The sequence below is a fragment of the Adelges cooleyi genome, unplaced genomic scaffold (genome assembly GCF_023614345.1).
Source record: "Adelges cooleyi isolate 19-005CV unplaced genomic scaffold, UGA_ACOO_1.1 ACOO_flye_CR_arks_rails_tigmint_CR_PRNA_30, whole genome shotgun sequence".
In the NCBI taxonomy this organism is placed as follows: Eukaryota; Metazoa; Arthropoda; class Insecta; order Hemiptera; family Adelgidae; genus Adelges; species Adelges cooleyi.
Window position 1 is genome coordinate 8774648 of NW_026095971.1, and position 21975 is coordinate 8796622.

Genomic DNA, 21975 nt, shown 5'->3' on the forward strand with positions numbered 1-21975 from the left:
TGTTCAAACATCTAAAAATTAAATAGTTATTAATTTAAAATTATTATGTCGTAAGTTTTGTTGACAGTAATATAGTGTGTATATATATATATATATATATATATATATATATTCTTATTTCCTAGTTTATAATATTAAAAATACCAAAAAAAGCAAAAAACGTCCTAAGTCTTAAACTGATTAAACAATTATTGTTTTTTTTTTCAATACACTATAGGTAACTTGTAACACCGAAACATAATTGGTTACTAAGACCAATGTTTTACAAATAATTTTTAAAACAATAATAATATGCATATTATGGTATAAATTGATAAAATCTAAAATTATTATAAAGATTTAAAAACAATTTTCTTATGATATGATTAAAATAGTAAAAATAGTTTGAAAATGTCTAGATAATATTGTGTATGTGTTGAATAAGTATAATTACATAAGATATTTGTAATATATAGAACTTTTTATTATAACATCTGTTTTACTTGGTATAATAATTTAGTTAACACTTAGATTCCAAATAATTATCTGTTCCATTTGCATAGATACATAATATCTAAGCATTTATTAAATTATAACAATATATTAATTTGAATTTATGAAAAATAAAGGTTATTTTACAAACACACTCGCACTCAAGTCGCTTATTATAATTCCTACGCCAGAGTAGCTTATTAATGTAAATGTATTGTATTATTATAATATGATCTAGATATTCATTATAAAAATATTGTCAATACCGAAAAGGTCTTATTATATTCACACATCACAGGAGTAAGTTCAATATATAAATATTTTTAAGTGGTAATCGGGTATATTGATAGCGAGGGGACTATAAAAGAAATTGATAATAAACAACTTTAGGAAAAACATTAAACACGTATGTGTAGGTATTGCCGAATAAGATTGTCAAAGAAAATACTAAAATACTGTAATATTATTATATTATAAAAACGTAGTTTTACACTCAAAAATGGATACTGTATGCATGATAAAACAAACAGGTATAATGCAACTAGTGTTAATATTTTTTTCAATATTACTGCTTAATTGCACTCGTAATATATTATGAAAGGTCATTTTGTAGTTAGTACAAGTCGTTGACATTCCAGTCTTTTTTACCATGAACTATAGTTATATTTTGTTATTACTTTAAAAAAAAAATTGTCAGTCACTTAAGCTTATGAACTACGAGCCTGTTAACTAAAACTATGGTTATGTCAATAGCAGTCTTTGTGTTCAAAATGTAAACTAATTCTTAAGGTTTATAAATTTTGGAGAAAGGACAAAGTAAATTTTATGATGGAGATATCTTTGGAAGACAACGGGATCAAAAACGTGTATTCTTAAGCCTAAGTATTGTTATATTACCTACTCAAACATAATCATTAAACTTAGGAGAAATCATTATTATTTTTAATGTATTATTTTCAATTGCATATAAAACGGAAAATTGTATGTAAGTACGACCCGACAATAATACATCAGCCGACTTGATGGTAACAATAATTATTAATAGTTTAGGTAAGTTTTTCATACAATGGAACAGGTAGGTATAGTAAATTACATTCGCTCAAAACGTGCACAGTAAAAAATTAACATTAAAAAAAATGTCATACATCATGTTAAATATATAACATGTTTGGTTTATGTTAATAAATATATAGTATGAAAAATGGCCTAAGACAACATTATTCACAAAAAATATAGATTTTAACAATAATAATAATAAAAAAATTGTAACACGATAAGTTTGACTACTTAGACAATAATAGTTTCTAAATCTACTAAAAAAAACCCAAATATTTCATAACAATCATATACATATATTTATATATATAAGGTACGTATATTTATCATAATATAAAGAGTAAAAAAATACCAAATAAATTAAAAAATAAAAATAATAAAACATTTACTAAATAAAACCTTTAATTTAAAGCTTTGAAATTACAATAAAAAAACGCATGCACTTCAAATTGGATAATAACGACGAAAACAAAAAAAATGGTTATTGGTTTTTTTTTTTAAGTAAACCTCGAATTAAATAGCAAAATGCAAGTACATTTTTTTTAACCGGCGAGATCCATCGATATATTTTCCAGTACATAATAAATATTTGTTTAATTTTTTTTTATATTGTCATTAATTTTTTATCAAATTGAATGACGTTTAAATAAATATGAATTAATTAATTAAGCCGATAAGACTATATATTTAAAACATCTACTATGATGTGATTATTGCGATTAGATTGTTCCATTTAAATAATCTTACAAATTTAAAATTAGCATGCAAGTATTGAAAAGTGATGATTCTCACAGAGAAAGAGAGAGAGGGGTAAGTCGAAGGGTTTTTTTTAACTATGGGAGATTCTATTATATTTACAAAGAGTATAACCTTGTCTTAAATAACTTAAGCGTAATAAAAATGTGTATTAACTTATAGGGGTTGGTTATTGTATTTTTAGCTGTTCACAGAACATTAAATAATGTACATATTTTCTTATAAACATTAATGTAATGAATTGTAAAATGAGTTTACCAATAAATTATATTATATGAATTTTGATAAATTAAGTTCTAATCCTCTCATTGGTAAAAATAATAATCAAATAAAAAACAGTATCTATAGTATATAATATAGTATGTGTATATATATATACATATATATATATATATATAATAAAAATTCTGCGCGATAATAAGAGACATTACTTAAAAAAAAGAAATTATATAATATACGTGTTAATTCAAAAAGTTATTAAAAAGTTTTAGTCAAAAAGAAAAATAAAATTGTAAAAAAAAAAATTAATAATACTTACGGTGATGAATCACATTGATGTTATTTAGTATATATTATATTTAAAGAAAAACGTAGTATATAAAGTGTCTATTAGAAAATAACTTATCTAATTATTATAACAGGCGTCTGTTTAGAAGTAAGAAGAAACTCTTGCGAGTTGGGTGGGTGGGAGGTATTTAGGAATGAAAGTCTAGAAGGGGCAATTGTGTTTTATAATTTACATCTAAACATGGTGTATTTTCTTAAGTCAAAGTGAGGAAGTAAGGAAGGAGAAATAGGCAAGTATATCAATATATTGTATGGATGTAAAAAAAAGGTGGGCGGATCGGGGGCAAAGTGATTTTGTTACTTAATGAAGGGACGCCGATTTAGTTAGCAACCAACAGCTGCTGATAAGGACTAGATCTGTACGACGATGAGCCTAAGCCCATGCTGTTGTAACTGTCCATTTTTGGTTGCGCTGACGGCGGCTGTTGCGGGCCCGACGATTGCGCCCCGCCGTAGTTGGAAGGCGACAAAGGGCCCATCGGTGAGCCGAACGGTCGAGGGCCAAATTCACTGTATGTGGACCAGCCGCTGCTGCTGCCGCCGCTGCTATTGTTGGGAAATTGCAGTTGTGAAAGCGAGTAATCAGACACCCCGCCGCTGTTTCGGTATCCGTTGGATTGGCGCGGTCTCTGATAACCGTTGTACTGCTGTTGATGTTGTTGTTGCTGGAAGAAGTAGTTGGACGCCGACTCGCCGTTCTGTCCACCGCGGTGGTGTTGTTGCTGCACCGGGGATACCGGCCGCTGTCCACTTCCGCCGGCTATTTGCTGCTGCTGCTGTTGCAAGACCGCTCGTTGTTTGATGTAGTTGGCAAATTCTGTCGGTGACATCCTGTAACAAGACGGACCAACTGGTCAGCTTAAACGTTGTCTTCAGCACAATTTACCTAATATTATGATAATCTTATATATTATGTGACCCATCCAGTTTTTGTTTAGGGCCTTCCTTTGACATGCCTCTCTACTCTAGTAGATAAGCAAACAACGTAACGGACAACAATAACTAAAGGAACAATATGAACCAGACGGCCGAAGTCGGCAATGCTATTATGGTACGCAATTTTAAGCCAAAAGAAAATTGTTGAGAACTTTACAGTCATCCAGTATTTAATGACCAAATTAACAGTTTCTTAAGAGATTGTACAGCTTCAATATGCGCTCTAATGTACAAATTTGTCTGTAATTTTGATGCAATATTTTCAAATTTCATTTAATTATTAAAACAGGAACATCAAGTTTTAATTGATAAAATTGGACATTTCTTTTACTAATAAACAATTTTTAGCAATTATCAGCTTGATCACTGTGTATTCCTCCACTTCAATTATTGATGGATGAAGTGGAGGGGAGCGTCAGATATTTGATTGACAAGAGGATACCTATAAGATTGAAAGGTAAATTTTATAGGACGGTAGTGAGGCCAGCAATGTTATATGGGTCGGAATATTGGGCACTGGGCAGTAGACAAGAATCCTGAACAGAGAATGAGTGTAATGGAGATGAGAATGCTAAAATGGATGAGTGGAGTGACTAGGGATGATAGAATAAGAAATTAATACATAAGGAAGAGTCTAGGGGTTGTATAAATTATGGAGAAAATGAGAGAGAATAGGCTGAGATAGTTCGGTCATGTTATGAGAAGAGATAAGGCAAAGGCAGTGAGAGGTATTATGGATGTAGAGGGAAAAAGAGAAAGTGGAAGACCAAATAAAAGACGGATGGACGGAATTGAGAGTGATATAGCTGGGGTGTTTGAACGAGATGTAGAAGATCAAGCTCTATGGAGGTGTAGGACTAGAGTGGCCGACCTTATGTAGTTGGGAGTGTAAGGCGAAGATAAAGAAGAAGAAGAAGAAGATCACTGTGTATTTAAGAATAGATTAAATGTAACAAAATATTGATTAATAACTGAAACATTTTTAATAAGCGGGTACATGGATATGCTACCGCCGGCGGTTACTTTATTCCGAAGTAGGCCAAGCCTACTGAAATCGATATAGTGTGTATTTTACGCCGAACATACCAGAAAGCAATTTGAAGGGGCTTGGGTGCGCTTACTGCTAATGTCTCTCCACTTTTCATTTTTATTGAAATTTAACGCTAATAAAACGTAATAATGTCCTTCCATAGTACAACCTAGCTAATCGTTTTAATCCAATTTTACATCGATGAACAGTAAATGTTTAAAGGTAAGAGTAAAAAAAAAGAGCTAATTACTTCATCCGTTCGAGTCCGGCTGTACACAATTTAACAACAGATTTGTTCTACCAAAGGACAGTAATTGAGCTCACGACTATTCTTAAACGGCTCTGTAAACATCGGGTGTATAAAAAGTAGATAAGTATGTCTATGCCTGCAGTTTGCTAAAAAAAACTAAACGACACATCCAGAGACGAGGAAAAACCACACACTCATACGCATATATATATATATAAACAGTATATAAAATCGCCATCTGTCACAGTTATAACGAGTGTTTTTTTGTTAACCATTTCGTTTGACACCTATGAGCCGTACAATTAATGTTGTTGGCGTTTTGCAACACTACCGACAAAGTGGCCTCTAAAGAAACGGCACCGCATTAATTTCCATTTGCGCGCACCGAGTGTGTGATCAGTTGTTCCGCCGACCGCCACAATAGTACCATCGAACACACCGAATGCGCAACCGTTTACTGCAGTTGGTAACCAGTTGTTCAATGGCATGTTACGCGTACAATGACATACTACACGAAGGTTAGCGAAAAAAAGAGCAGCCGGTAGAATGAAAAAAATATGTTGAAAATAGTTTTTTTTAAACTCGGGGTATTACCCATAAAACGCTCTAATACAAAAGGAGTTTTCCGACCTAGAGCTAGCAACCGGTCGGCTTAAGGAGCTTAATTGAAACAAAAATATCCTGTACCCTATAAATACAAAACACCATATAATAAGCCCGTAACTCAATAATATTATTCCAGCCCAGACACCCGACCCTAATCCCGATGTAATCAATATGCATCTCATATTATGTTTATACTCGATTTAAGGTGAATCCCAAACGATCCGATACTCCACCCCCGGCTGTATTTCTTGATTTAATACCATATCGTTTAACGGTTTCGCCTACTTGTCTAGAAATTCAGTTAACAGAAACCTGTTAGCCCGTTTGTTGTTGGACTTCAATTTAGTGCTGCCGAACTTTGTCTGTGCGAACGAAGCCGTGGTGAACGTCAACGGTGCCGACGGTTGTCTGGCCGGCGCGTATGCGGATGCACTGCTGGGACTTCGCGGCTGCTGCTGCTGCGGCGGCGGAATAGGTTTGTTGAACGGGATGTTGTGCTGCTGCGGCTGATTGAGAAGGTGATGGTAGTGTTGTGTGGGAGATGAGCTGTCCGAACCGCTGCCCAAGGGCGGTGAACCGGCCATACACTTGTCCGGCGGCGAAATGCTCAACGAGCTAAGACTGGACGCCACCGAGTCGATTGGCCGGAAACACTGGGCTTCGGGGTTGAACGTCTTGACCACCTGTAAAAAATGAAAGCGTCTCTATAGTTTCAAATAAAATCCGCTCAAAACCCCAAAGAGCTTCTCGCTTTTCGTAAGATTATCTCAACTTGTTATTTTTAATTACGTTTTTCTAGTGTCAACAAAGGCTCAGAGGAATCGAGCGGCTTATACATAGAGCAGCTTCAATAAATAGACTAGCACTAAATAGCGAAGAATATTATTTTAGATAATTTGTTACTTTAAGTTAAAATTGTACACTATTGACAATTGATCAGAAATCAATAAAATAATTGTATTATTTAATTTTTAAGAACGATGTTATCTGGGACGGGCTTCTTATAAAAGTTCTAAGGGTCTCTGGCCTCTGCAATATTTCAGTACATGCTACATATTTGCTATAATAATACATACTTCTCGGTCGGCGTTGCGATCGTCGTGGGCGTCGAATTGTAAGCCGCCACCGTTCTCGTTGTACAAGATCTTGACAGCTCCCTTCTCGCCAATACGGTAGCTCACTTCGCCGGGATCGACCCAGACGGCCAGGTCCTGGGGCAAGTTCTCCAGCACGTCCTGTATGGCCACGCCGCTCTCCCGGGACGCCTTTTCGAACACCGGATCGATGGGCGACCCGGTCTTAATGCAACGGTAAGCCGACCCGCGGTACGGTTTTTCCGGGTACCAGTGGCCGGCAAACTTCTCAGTCAAGCATTTCTCCAGTTCTTCGCCAAATATATTGACGCGTCTCCTAGGAAGCTTGTTGTACAGGTAAGAGATCACAAAGTTTAACGCCACGCTGACCTCGATATGCATCTTTGAACGGCTGATTTCTGATACAAACAAAAATGCAAAACATTTTATTATAAAAATACGGACATTAACCTGTAATTCTCTAGCTTATATTGTTTAGGCAAAGGCGGGCGGGCGTTTGGCAGCGATGTCACTCGCTGCTTACGCTTGATCTAACACACAGATTTTAACTTTTCGGAGTGAAATAATAACGATCTATACACTAGCCGACGCGCATAATGATACGAGTAAACGACTCACACACACACATGCTGATTTTAGCTTCGATGCGGAGCATACATCATACTCTATACAGCCACACACAGTCCAGCATATTATCTAGAACGGAACCGTTCAGCCCTAACCAGGATGTCGAGCGTGGTTATTACGATGTGCGGTCATTATTCATATCACGGCCGAAGGTTGAACTAATATAATGACATAAATCGTAGTTATAATAATAATAATAACAATAACATCAACAAGGATAATTATGGCCTGCTTACACCGTCGCTTCATTGGTGAGTGTATGTGTGTATTTTATTAATTTCTACCACTGGGTTCTAATAAAACGTTGGAATCGAACGAACCATTATGAACGTCCGCGCTCACAATAACCCGTGACCCAATTATTATATTTATGCTGAGGGACCCTCCTACTATTTAGCCGTCCGCTCCCGAACAGTCTTTTTTTATAGTTAGACTCCGCCAAAAGCGCGTTTTCAAAGCACAATGAAAAGGCCAATCAAAAGATAAAATTAATTATTTAGTTCCTATGTCACGTATTTTAAGGCTTATGTTGAAACGCTTATTTTTTTTTTTTTACTTAGCGACCATTTACACTGACAATGAGTTAACAAAGTGTTTTTGTTGGGAATTGGGATATCAGTAGTTTTTTTATACATAGAAGTAGAAATGACACAAAGAGTACTCACTCATTATTACAGAATATAGAATTGCAAAAATGAGAAAATTTTATTTTATAACTTGTACATTTAGTGAGCCAACGTTTTTTGAGTACCTAAGAGATACATGAGTATATGTTAATGAAAAATGTAGTACTTGTAGTACAATAATAATTGCAAATCATAATCAGACTACAATACCAAATAATAACACAAAATACCCAACACACACAAATCACAGGGGCAAGCGTCGCAGCTAAAGAAAAACACAACACATGGTCAATAAACCGCGGTCAGCAACAACGTCGTGCCGGTGCCCGACAGACCGATCAGTCAGTAAAGGCGTGTCAGCGAAGACGTAGTGGTGGGGACTCCCCCGATCCCTCTCCGACCACTTCAGCAACATTGTTTGGCGCGCAGAGACCACAAGCAGTAAAACAAGTATCTCGAGACCTCAGAAATGTTCTACTACTTTGCTTGGAACTAAGAAGTGTTCAACCACTCTATATGTTTATGTGCCTGTATCCTTCTATACAACTTTCCCAATCTACTGATATCTCATATGATCAATTCTGTTCAACTGTTCACTCACAAAAAAGTGGCAAAATGTATGGTAAAATGAACACACATTTTATGGAAGTGCGATGCTTCGTGTATAGAATACACGAATGTGGATGCTATGCTTTTCTTTTTACTTAGCTCCGCGCCACTACCGTATCGCTGGATTATTACTATTGGACGCAAGAAGTGTGTGATATTATTATGATCAACGATTGGTAACGCGCTAATGCATAATTATATTATACAGCAGTGTCTAACTATTAAAAAATAGTAATAAATAAAATATTTTTTCTTGACAATACAAAACAATTACTCGTTAACTTCAGAGCTTCAGAAAAGTTTTGAAAACATCCACTCTTTATGGACCGTTTTCTGATCTTAATGACGAAAAATATCTTAGATTTTAGTCAATTTTCAAACTTAACTCGGACAAAGGTGAACGGAGTATTGAAAATTTCAACGGCAATTTTGAGACATACTATAGTATTTATTCTATATTGATCCGTTGCCAATCGAGTCTTTATTTGTTATTTTTCAAGTTCCCGAAATAATATTCAACGGCGATTCACCAAGGTCGACGGGCGGGACAAACAAACACTAATTTTTCGACATTCATTTTTTTCGGACCTTAGGCCTTTTTTATGGCGACGCAGTTGTAGTAAAAAACATACTACTATTATTGTTGCGTGTAGTGTGCGCATAATAATAAACTTTGGCGTTTAACGAGTTATGCAACGGTCCTCTGCCGTCTATTTACGTCTAAAAATATAAAATTACACCAAATATTTTTAGTTAGAGGTGGACAGGTTGTCATAACACAAACTTCCACCGATGATCCTAAGTAGAAACGTAACCGGTACCGGCATTCTGTTCATAATACAGCGGTTAGGTAGGGTGTTTGAGTGTCTGGACACACGGCTTCGTCGCTTATTGCGTACAGCGTGTACATTGCAAAACATCAAGCCATTATCTTATAACCACTAAAGACTAAAGTACCGGGAAAATACAAGTGTCTCCATTTTACTGACCAGTCAATCATCTTCTGATGGTATGCTGCGCTGGCATAATATAATATTTTTACTCCCGACTTTGGTGGCGATAGCTGATGTCAATGCCACAAAAAGTTGATGTGATTTATGGATACTAGATAGCAGCGGCTACCCTTAAAAATTCTATACACACATACAGGTAAATTAGTGGGTGGTAGGGTCGCAATTTAACTCGTCCCCATTTTATAACATAACATAACATTACCCAACATACCTAATTAAAACTAATTAGATTACTTAATTCGTTAATAATGTATTGAATAGACCTACAATTATTGTAATATGATGGATAGTGTCGGTTAATAAAGTTAACAATAATGGAGCGACTAAAGAAGAATTTAAGGTTTTAAAACCTCTCCCAAAAATAAATCCTAGTGCGTTACCTACTGAATATACTACACTACAATGCTCTATTATGATTTACAAGTGCTCGCTTTTCCAATTTCCACCGTTTAATAATGTTTGTACAGTATATTACAGAGTTAATCGAAAAATCTCGGGGTTCGTTCGGCGGTCGACCTACTTTCATAGCATAATATAAATATAGTTCTGTATTTTAAGGGTGGCAAATCAACAATGCGACCGCGGTGCGCTTGGTACAGAATTATTGAAATTATTTTACCATAACCACTTGACTATACTTCCAGGGTATAAGATAAGGTGTTTTCCGCCACGCACATTCCATGAAATTTCCTAAAAAAAACTAGTCTATAACATCCGTTTTACCAGAAAATAAGGTGACAAGAGATTCTTTATCCTTTCAAGAAAACCGGTGTTCAATCTACGTTAACCAAACACAAACTAAGACCAACTCGATTGCTAAGATATTATTATTCCATGATTAATTCCAAAATTAATCATGGAATAAGAAACATTTTTTTAATTTACATATTTTATTGTATCAAAGATGTAGTGGTAATCAATATGAAAAAACTACTAGGTCAGAAGCCAGTCTGACCCTTTCGGCTACACTCTGATGATGTCTGATGATTAAATTTATCTCCAGGTATGACTTCGTCTATTTATATGCGCATTGCGCAGAATTCAAAAGATTGTTTCCTAATAAAGATTACACACACAAAAACAAACTAATAATTTCGACAAAATATTATAACAATATTAGAGCGTCCAAAGGTTAATACACGCACTGAGTAAAAAGGTACCTAAAAACAGTATACATATTATAATATGTAATATAATATTGTATATAGTATAATAAATTGGCGACAAAATTGCACGCGTGTAAGCTGACTAGACCAGAATCCCGATACTTAGTGACAACCGTATTGTTAGGCATGTGTGGCCATGTGTGGTACGCTGTGCGTGTACAAAACGTTTCCAGAATTAATATTTAAGTATAGTTTTTGTGTAACACCGTATAGTTACAGTCATATCTATTATTTACCCGTCCAAAGTTACTCATTCGTTAGATATACCTACACTCGTGTTAAATGATATCCCTTATTCTTCCTTTGCAAACAATGTTTGTCTTGCATTATTAATTACAATGAAACTATCAATTACAATAATATTAATGTTAAATTTCAATTTTTAAATAAACGGTGAATGACTGTACAGTATTCTATATTATTCATAATATTACCATGATCGCATCCTATAGAAGACATAAAAATATGACAATCGTCGTGACCGGTAATTGTGGAATTATACGATAAGTGATAACTATTGGAATTTCCTTGTAAAGTGTTATCATTGTCTTGGTAGTATTGCGAGATCACGGGTTATGGTAAATTGCATTCATTCAAAATCGGCCGTTGCGAAAGACTACAGCAATAAAAATGAAATAATAATAACATACCATTGACCGATAAGCCGGTTAACTTATTTTTTAATCCAACATGAAGGCATTAATTTGCCTAGTCACAATTACGGACTTCAACCGATTCATATGCACGGTTTTGTATGTATATGAATTTGTATATTACACATTAATTCAGTTCAAAAGTAAAGACTAATAATCGTATAAACCGCTTAGTTGGTCTATGCTAATAATATATTATTGTACACAGCAGTTGATCAGTGGATTAAATAATTTATATTCGTTAGATCATAGATGACTTTTGGAAGATCATTCAATACACAAAACTATGTAGACAGACTGATTTTTCAAACATTGAACTCGAGTATTATAATATGTATTCTTATAAAATCGATGTTAATCACACATAGTGCGATTATGTACTCGTGATTTTTCCTCTCTCTCTCGATAAACCGACCCGTTTTTAATCGACTTAAAAGATTAAATTGTTTCATCAGCTCCAAACTGTAAGTACAAAGACATTTTATAGATTAATTTCTATTGGACGGTCGCTCTTTGAAACCTACTTCAGCAAAAATAATTACAACCTTATAATAAGTACCGCGGCTATGTTGACAAATTATTATTAAAACGATTTAAAAAAATAACTTGCACCACTCGACCGTTGTCTTAATGTTTTTATTATATAAAATGAGTTTATTTTTTACCGGGAGTAGTTTTTTAAAGCCTAGTTCGGTCCCTTATAAGGTAGTCTTTCTTTCAAGTTAGTTGCCTGCCAAAAGAGATAAACCGCACCAGTAGCCGTATACGTGTATTAAACTGACGACAGTGAGTGCCACTCGTTTTCTTATTGAAAAATGTGTAGTTTGATAATGCGTTAACATGTAATAAGTAATAACTCAAGAGGCGTGAATATACCTAAGAATTTTTCCGGTGGGTAAATAATTAAAATATTTCTCACAAACCATTACCAAACCATATCAGTTAAACCATGCCTACTTTATTACACAACAATACACGCATAATTAAGACATTCACAGTCCGTGTGGAATTAATTAATTAAATTAATTCAGACAATGTGCTATATAACATGATTCATTGGATAGACGGCTATGTAAATTTCATTCAATTTTTTGATGGTTTAGATTTTACAAAACTTCCTGGGCATTAACTTACTGCAACTTTAAACATACATATGGAGGGGGTGGTATATTATCAGGAACTCTCTACTCAACGGTATTACTCCTTAAACTGGATACCAACCGGTGCAAGAGTATTGAAAAACATAAATGTATGATTCAAAATAAACTATTTCATAAATAATATATGTATACGTTTTCGTATATAGTTGACCAACCGTTGTGGGATAAACTCGCTGTTACGTGACTGTATGGAGTTGTCTATACCTATTAACAGTGATCGTCAGCGGTCTATTGTTTTTTTTTCGCAACCGAAGGTTTTCTGTTGTTAAAAAACACTCATGTTGGCGTGAAACTGGAAAAATATTATAATGACTACAAGAAAAAAAATAAAAATAAAATATATTTTGAGAGATAATAACGCTCTAACGTTCCTATAGCATTTTACATTCGTCTCTCGATTTACAATAATCATACATGCTATTGTGCTATTGATATTGTCGCTGACCGTACCAAAACTTTGCGGTGTAAAGATAACCTTGTCCAAGGTCACACTCGTTAAAGTCCATATGATATATGTATAAGTCCATTGTAAGCGCTACGTATGTATACGAAGTTTATACTGGTATGGAAATATGAAGAATAATTATTTATTGCACATTATATTATTATTCCTGTTATAGTTAGCTTGGGTACCTAATATGTATTTGCATATTGTGGTGTGTTGATGTATCTAGTATACAATGTATTCTGTATTTATAAATTATATGATAACATGGTGAGTGGGAAATGTGCTAAAACCCTGAACTTCGATAATAATGATATTTTTTTATTGTATTGTATTTATTATTATTAACTGCAATACTGAATGCTATTCAAAACACTTTTTTAATGATCACTTTTATTTAACTTTTTTCTCTACTCTTTTTCTTGCACCAGAATACTTTGTAAAATATAATTGATTAAAGCTAACCTAATTTACATTAAATGTGTTTGTATATTTTGGTGAAATCCCGCCAATATAGCCCAAACGGGCTTGTAGTCGTTTATTTAGTATAAAATACATTTTTCATATAATTTAAAATCAATGGTGTAATCCAAAAACTTCTGAAATATGCATACTATATGTGTTTGTGGCGTTACACCGTGCCGACATATACACATGTTTTTGAGCGTTTTGCTTCGATAAAAATATGTGTAATAGACGTACGGTACGGTTTTTGTACACAAAACATTAAATGTCATATCGCATTTCGTCAATATTTATTAAAAATTGCTTAATTGTCCATAGATTAATTTCGGCCTAGCGTCAATAATTAATTCCGTAATATCTTGTAGAGGCTTTGGCGGCGGCGCAGTGTACAACATTAAATATTAATTATCATAGCCGTATTATACATAAAGAAGAGCTTTGCTTTTATTACATTTTAAGGACATAATATAATCGTTGACGGTCGCTCCTCTTCCATACGCCCTTCCCCGCACTCGAATCCAAGGCTTTACGGCTTGTACTATTTATTTTAATTCGTCGTATTGTTATGGAACATTTTTTTTTATTCGCATCGGTAAACACCGCCGCGCACCATCGTTCATCTGATCGTTTTACGTCAACTTTTTTTTTTTGTACACATACTTACACACGAATATTACACCTACTATATATTAATACCTACACCATATACAGGAACACATACAGACGTACGTACGCACACACTGCACGTGTAAACGTATGCTTTTCAAAATAATATTATATATAATAATTGTGTTTACTCGATTCGAGTGACTTCGCACTATTTGCACAGTTGCAGACGGGACATGCGCGTATATCTATATTACCTATAAAACACGGTGCCGGATGATGTTGGGCGGATGCGGTGTGTAATTATTATAATAATACTGTGTGTACTTATGTATACTGCTGAATGACTGAAGAGACCGGCTAGCAGGGTACGAGTGGGAACAGGGGGGCCGCCGGCAAGGGATGGGAGTTACCGAAGTCGTCACGTTGGCAACCGAAGACAGCTCGTGACGTCATGCTATCCCAGGCGTTACGTCACGTCGGCGGCCAAATGTGGAGTAGGGCAAGTCGGGGCTCTATCGACTGTGCCGAGGTCGACCGCGAGGAGGGATGTAGGCCTGGTTTCTGTTGCTCGACCCCACCGCGACGTGCCCGACATTCTAACGGTGTACATATTATATATTATATTTTTATATAGGTAACAAGGAACAGGGTTGACCCGGTTCTGTATACGCCGCCGCGCACAGTACCTCCAATTTTACTCATGTCGTCCGCGAACCCCCCTCCCCCCGTCCCGTTTACACTCGAAAAGGCTTATCTTCAATAATCCGGCGTGTAAGTCCAGTAAAAAGAATAAAACATGCTATTCTCTTAAAATAATTAAACGTTTGTCAAAGGCAAACGTAGTTTTTTTTATAACTTAAATCTTTTCCCACTCCTGTCCACAATGGTTAAAACTAACGAGTTACAGAATATTTACTATGTACTATGTAAGTTGAAGAAGAAATAAACTGTAACTTTTAAAATTATTCTATGCAAGGGAAAGCGTGGTTGCTATGTTTAGAAGGTTTAGTTTCCGATATCTAAAAAAACGACTAAAACTGGAGTTGAACTAAGGTTGTGAAATACCCAACGTATTCGCTATCAATAAAGTTGTATTATCCTTTTTTAAATATTTGCAATTCCTATTAACTGAATCTTTATCCAAATACCACCTAGTATGTTCCTGGCTTGTATATATGTAGTCAAGAGAGATTTCTCACGGTTTAGTTGCGCTACAATTTCGCGTACATGAGATGATCACACATTTGTGTATTTATATGTTACATAATATGTATATGTATTAATTATTTTTATTGCGTTTCGGACAATACCAAATATCTTCTATAGAAACGAAACATATTATTATATACTAAAAGCCTTATAGTTTAGGTTTGAGGATAAATCATCTAATTTCTCTATTTAAATCCAACACTTAGTGATCTATGATGATTAGTTCAAATAGACTATAACAGTTTCTTATACGAACGTCAATACCCTTTATCAGCTAACCAGTGTTTCGGAAAAATAACATAAAAATCAAATGACAATTTGACAACCCTCATAAAAAAACCCATCTATGGTATAGAATAAATAAATGATAAATCGAGTTTTCCACCATAAATAACGGGTTAAACGCACAGGATTAAATGTTTTTTTTTTGTATCATTTGGTTCTCTTTTTGTCATTTATAGCACTATTGTAATGTATTTTCATCCGAACAACAAATCTACATTATATGATTTAAATTGTATTTTGTGTAAGCATTTAAATTATAAATAATCTGTTTTATTATTAAAAAGTATAAATCCCATATAGTTAATTTTGAATTATAAAAATAGTATCAACACATGTTATTTAATCTACCATACCATAATTATTAAAACGCGTGTTACGACGAGATTAACTATCTCACGTCTGCGACTACACCGACATTTTGTGGTATATACTTCAAACCCTAGGGACTCTACTATACTATATATATATATATATATATATATATATATATAATAAACCATGTATGTATATCATAACCGCAACAGTGACGTTTTACTAGCGATAACTATAACATTATTATCATCATCGAATGAATAATTGAAATTTCATAATAATTTTTGTGACATTGACAATTATAGCATAACAATGGATTTTCAATAAAATTATTACAACTAAAATGTGTTAAATATTTAAAATAATCTAGTCGTTATGCTGAATGAGAATTTTTAATAGATGTTCTATCAATATCGGATGAAAGTGTTTTATTTGACCGCATTGATAAAATTGAAATTGTACAATATGACTTGTTGGTATAATACTACCAATTGGTGCTGCAATCGAAATGGATACAGAAAAAACCAACACATGTGCGCACATAAAATTCAATATTTGTCAATCGCTAGTGATTTAGAATCGTTAACGGGACTACAGAAACGTTTCAAATAAAACATTATATATTCATAAAAAATCTCACAACGATTAATGCTAATAAATGTAATTAGGTACAAGAAGTTACACGATTACACGGGTATCCGTATAAATGAGATACCCGCGTTTTAACCCGTATAATTTAATACCCGAGTATTTATCCGTTCAAAACCGTAACCTTACATTACTATCTATTACTAAAGTAATTACTATTACAGTAGTTCATTTTTCACCAAAACTCTGCCTCAGAAAAACTGATGAATCAAAATATTTAATGAACTAACTAATTAACCATTAAATAATTACTTATAAATATTTTCAATTAATAAACTAACATAATTCATGTCTTCTTTTTAGCTTCCATGCGGAGCTTAGAAGGTATTGGTTTCACAATGATGTGTGTTGTTGTTGTATGTTTTGACGCAACTTTGCTAACTTATTCTTTAATTATTTACACTGTGCTGGTACAGAATGTGCTTGGTTTGGACTGTGTTGAGTGATAGAAGTCTTATACTTGGCCTATGTCACAGCTGTGTGTGATTTATCCTTTTCCATTAAAAATGGAAAAGGACTGTTATTCGAGACGCGATTTTTCTAGTGGCATAATCAACGAATTAAAAAAAATTAAGTTTAGGTAATAAAAAGCTAGTACAGTGGGGCCGGGGCATAGTGGGGACGGAGAGGTCACAGGTCTACAGATTTTATTATAACTGAAAGTGATAAAATCACTTTTAAATAAACGCTTCGATGCGAATCTGTGGATAGTATGTTCAAACCAGTTATAGTGGTTTAGAAGATATCGTGGGACCAGCAATAATGTACTTAAAATGTAATATTTAGTCTTGTGCAGGGTGGATACGATAACGGTTGATCGACTGTCTATACAAATGTACTGTCATAGTTACCCATATATCGTAATTAACAATATAATGAAAATCGTTTCATTACCTGTTGACTGTTGATTCACACACACATAGCAACCTAGAAATCGACTACGGCCCAAGTGTAAAATGTAAATTTACCCTATTTTGGGGGTTTAATAAAAAAAAAATTTGACTACAGACTTTTGAGAAAATTGTTTATGTTATAGTTCCATTTTAGATCTACCTTCGGTATAATTTTCAGATCTAAATCTCTAAAACTGCTTGAAAAAGTGAAATAAAGAAAAAAATTCTATCCCTTCTAGAAGAAAGGGCTTATGATATTTTTTTGTTTTGTTAATGTTTATCGATAGTACTATGTTTGAAGAACAATTCATATAAATTTGGAACTTTTTCGACTATTTTTAAAAAAGTTATAGAGCATCGTAATTTTAAGTTGAAAAATTTGTTAATTTTTTGGGTGTTTTTATCAATTTTAATGGGGAAGAGGTGACTTTTTAAAATTTTTGGCCAAATAAAGTACCTGTCAGGCATGATTTCTGATCTATAGAGTTACCACACGAAGAAATCGGTTCAGCGGTTTACGAGATATCGTGGGTCCAGACACAAAAAAAAAAACATATCATTGTAAAAACAATACCTTCTCAGCTTTGCACCGAAGCTAATAATGTATCTTTGTTACAAGACACCGTTAAGGAATTCTGTTAACAACTTCTCTTGGTGCAGTATTGTTTTATTTTTACTTTAAAGAGATTAACTATTAACTATTTAATCGCTTTGATATTATTGTCAATCATAAATAGGTACATCCGTACATAAGAAGTAAAATATTATCCTAACGTTGTCTTGATAAAAATACCGTGACATTTTGTACAAAAAAATTATATTGTTTTTAAATGAGAAATAATGGCGAATTTAATAAAAATAACAATACTCATTGGACAAAGTGTACGACAGTTAAGTGTATCAATTGCCAATTATGTCATTTTTTAGACGTATATTATTATATTTTTGGCAAGCCATTCGATTTGTTTTCGGATGTTGCAAAAACAAACATATTATCTTCGCGTTATAAATATAACATATATTACACACGCTTAAACAACGCACACCTCGGCAACGACAGCGGCGCATACACCTAGAGGACAACGTTGTCGTTAGACATTATAAATGTTTGTATAAATAAACCGACCTCTCGTCGAACAGAGAAGAAGAAAAATAAACGCGATCCACAGCAAACCATTATAGAAATCTTACATTTGGCCCATGCTTCAGCTGCGTGTACGTGTGTGTGATTTACCCTCTTTCATCAAAAATAGACTAGGCTACTTGGGGCCCGATTTCTCCAGCGGCATAGACGGACATCACAATCATTGAGTTTTAAAAAAATACATTTTTAGGAATTAATAATAATAAATAATGTATCCTATCCTATGCTCCTATTAGACACCGTTACGAAATTGCGTTAATAATAATTGTTATAAAAGAGAATAACTATTATTTTCTTTTGCAACAGAGTGTAGGTAAATTTAACTGATCCAATTGTCAGATCCTAAAATACTCATTTGCCGACTTGCGCATCGATGTAATGACCATTGACCCCATTTTGAAAACAGTCGTTGTTATCGTGCAATTAGGGTTTTCCGTATGGGTATCATTTGGAGGCACTTTTACTAAGTTTATTAGTCATAAAAGTATATAGGTCCAGAAGATAACTGTTTTTAATTTTTTTCACAATCTTAAATGGTATAGTAATCCGTTGGTAAAATTTACCAATCGGTAAATGAATAAAAGATTAAAATTTAAAACAATTTTGAAATACAACTTTTAATTGACAAACTGGCTTTTTGCATGTAAAGAATGTGGTAACAAATAACTAACAAGGGTCCCGTTAAATTACAGCTAAAATTCGCATAATACTCGCTAACTAAAAGCATTGTTAATAAATATTAGAGAGTTATATTTTTGTAATTGGACAATCATTTTACACATTAAAAAACAAAAGTTTAAAATAATTTGTTTTATTTAGTTCCATGCACTGAACCCTAATAATTACAGTCAATTCAGCCAGCTTGCCAGGCGCGAAATGGACCATGGGGTAGGTAGACAAATGACCATTGGGTCACTTTCGTATTAGGTTATGGGACCGGTATATGATTTATTATATTATATTGACGGTTCACGCACAACTTTTTAAACTTCGTGGCCCGTCTTAAAATGTATTTATTGAGTCGGGACATGTCTAGACCAGCGATGCTTAATGAAGTCATGCTCGTTCAGGACGAATGCGTAGAATTACAAGACACAATATTATTGAACTACAATTACTGACGTCTTAAGATAATTTATCGCCGCTATTGACCATATAGGTGCACGTTTCGAAGAACTTTTAAACAAATATAAGTGGTAACCATTAAGCCGCGTTGACCGACACGATTCTATCAAAGTACAAGTATTTTATATATGTAGGTCATGGGGGCTGAAATGATATGATAATATGACAACTGCGGCATAGCAAGTGAGCCTTGGACGAGTTCCAATCGACGGACATCAATTTACATATACCTATATATACTACAATACAGGCACGGGCACTAATACAGTTGGCTGTGGACAAAATTAAAACGGTTGTTGCTTCATGTAATCAACTGCAGCTTAACGACCGCCGTTCGGCCACGCGGATAGGTACACACTTCGCGCTGCCATTGAGATGTCCCGAATCTAAATGTCTATCATAGTGTTTTGTAATTACAATTTACATCCATATGGTCAGCATACAGGTCGGCCGGTGAAATTGGTTTACAACACCCGTCCGTTATTTTATTCGCGCTGTCCATGAGTTTTCTTTTTCATTTATTTATTTACATAAACACATGCCACATAATATATATGCATAAGACAAGGTGACTGAATGTTTGAAAAAAAAAAATACTAACACAATCTATTCGGTAATCCGGAACGTTGGTCATTCGTGTTTAGTTTGCTACTCGTATTTTTGTGCATTGATCTTAATATAATGATAGTTCTTAAACTACAATAATATGATATTATAGAGTGCGTATAACAGCGACATGTGCACATGTGCAAAAATAGAAACTATACCGGTGCGGTGGCGTATCACCTACACGATTTGTATGGTTTTAGGCAAAGCTATACGAAAGAACAGAACGAAACTGGTCCATAGTTACTTCCAGGTTTTACAATATCGGGGAATCGTCAAAAAATATATTATAATTTATTCCATGTCATTATATTAAGGACTATCTGCAATCTACACCTTCAATTCTAGGTCAGGAACATTTATGATTTATACTTTATGAGTATAAATAAATAATTGTTTAAAATTTAAATATTATTCATAAACACTTGTTAACTCATCTTTTGAAAATAATGTAATCAGTAAACTCGTATAACATGAGCAAGTAACAACACTCACAAGTATATATATTATATACTTATTTACCCACGTGTTGGTCTGAATAGGAAAACATAAAAAAAATTATTTATTTCTAAAATATTTTGTATGCACTAGTTTTAAAAATATGTTTACCGTATAAATAAAAACATTTGTACGGCAAACATATTTCTAAAACGAAAAACATTTCAACAAGTAAATCCTTGTTGATTTCAGAGTTTGACACAACTATTATTAACTATGGGTTCGAGTAATAGATACCTGTGTTCTAATGGTGTTGAGTTATACACGAAGATAATCACTAAAGAGAATACACACTTGCATACGTTTATTTTAATAGTGAGATACAAGTTATGAAAAAGAAAAACGTATGTTTAACACGATCCAAATAACAGTGACATTTCGTTTTTAATTTTTACATATTTTATGATTTCACAATAATTATTATAATAACTATTGCGCTCCGATAAGATAAAAACGGCACTTAAGCCAATGGAAGATAAAACGCCATAAGGACTTGTAGGTAGTTAAACAATGTAAATGCGCTACCGTAAAAAGATATACTAAAAAATAAAAATCGATTATGTTTTATTATATTCCAACAGCAATCGTGTGTTTCAAGTTTCAATAAAATAAAAAATACATACCCACGACGGTGTGTCGGATTCGAGTCAAGGCTAACCATTTTATTTCGTATATTTTTTAGGCGCATAATAAAATAATTTAATATCAACACCACCAACGAAAAAGCAGTAATTCATCATTTAGCCATGCAAAAAAAAATTATACAAATGTTTCAGAATGTTTATTTTGGTTTTAATGTATTAAAATCCGTGAGGTCTTGTAATTTCAATCTACCAGTTTTAAAATAATAAAGAAACTACTGTCTACTGACCTTGTGAATGACACTCGCGTACAACTCCTTGTTTTGCTCTACTATCACATATGCGAATATGCGAACCGGCATTTTAGCCTATCTCCTAATCGTATGTATAAACAATGATTGTGTTATAACGTGACCCAAGCAGTAGGCATGTTCGTTAAGGCCATTGACCACAGCGAAGGGGGCGGTGTAGATCGCCATTTGAATACATTTGACTAATTTCTAACATATTTTAAACTCGAACAATTTTCATTAAT

The 21975-nt window shown here is 33.8% G+C and overlaps 1 protein-coding gene across 3 annotated transcripts in view; it reads right to left on the bottom strand.

Moving 5' to 3' along the window:
• Window positions 1-132: 132 nt before the first annotated feature.
• Window positions 133-21975, bottom strand: part of LOC126839292 (protein Tob1-like) — a 39693-nt gene continuing 17850 nt past the window's right edge. Inside the window, exons 2-4 of one of the 3 annotated variants that reach the window (XM_050574521.1) lie at window positions 6749-7164; window positions 5958-6355; window positions 133-3681 (exon numbers count right to left, since the gene is read on the bottom strand). In XM_050574521.1, coding sequence (XP_050430478.1) covers window positions 3171-3681; window positions 5958-6355; window positions 6749-7147 — 1308 coding nt within the window. In that variant the 5' untranslated portion in view covers window positions 7148-7164 and the 3' untranslated portion in view covers window positions 133-3170. The remainder of the gene's footprint in view (window positions 3682-5957; window positions 6356-6748; window positions 7165-21975) is intronic. The other 2 variants (XM_050574520.1, XM_050574522.1) reach the window with 2 other exon arrangements.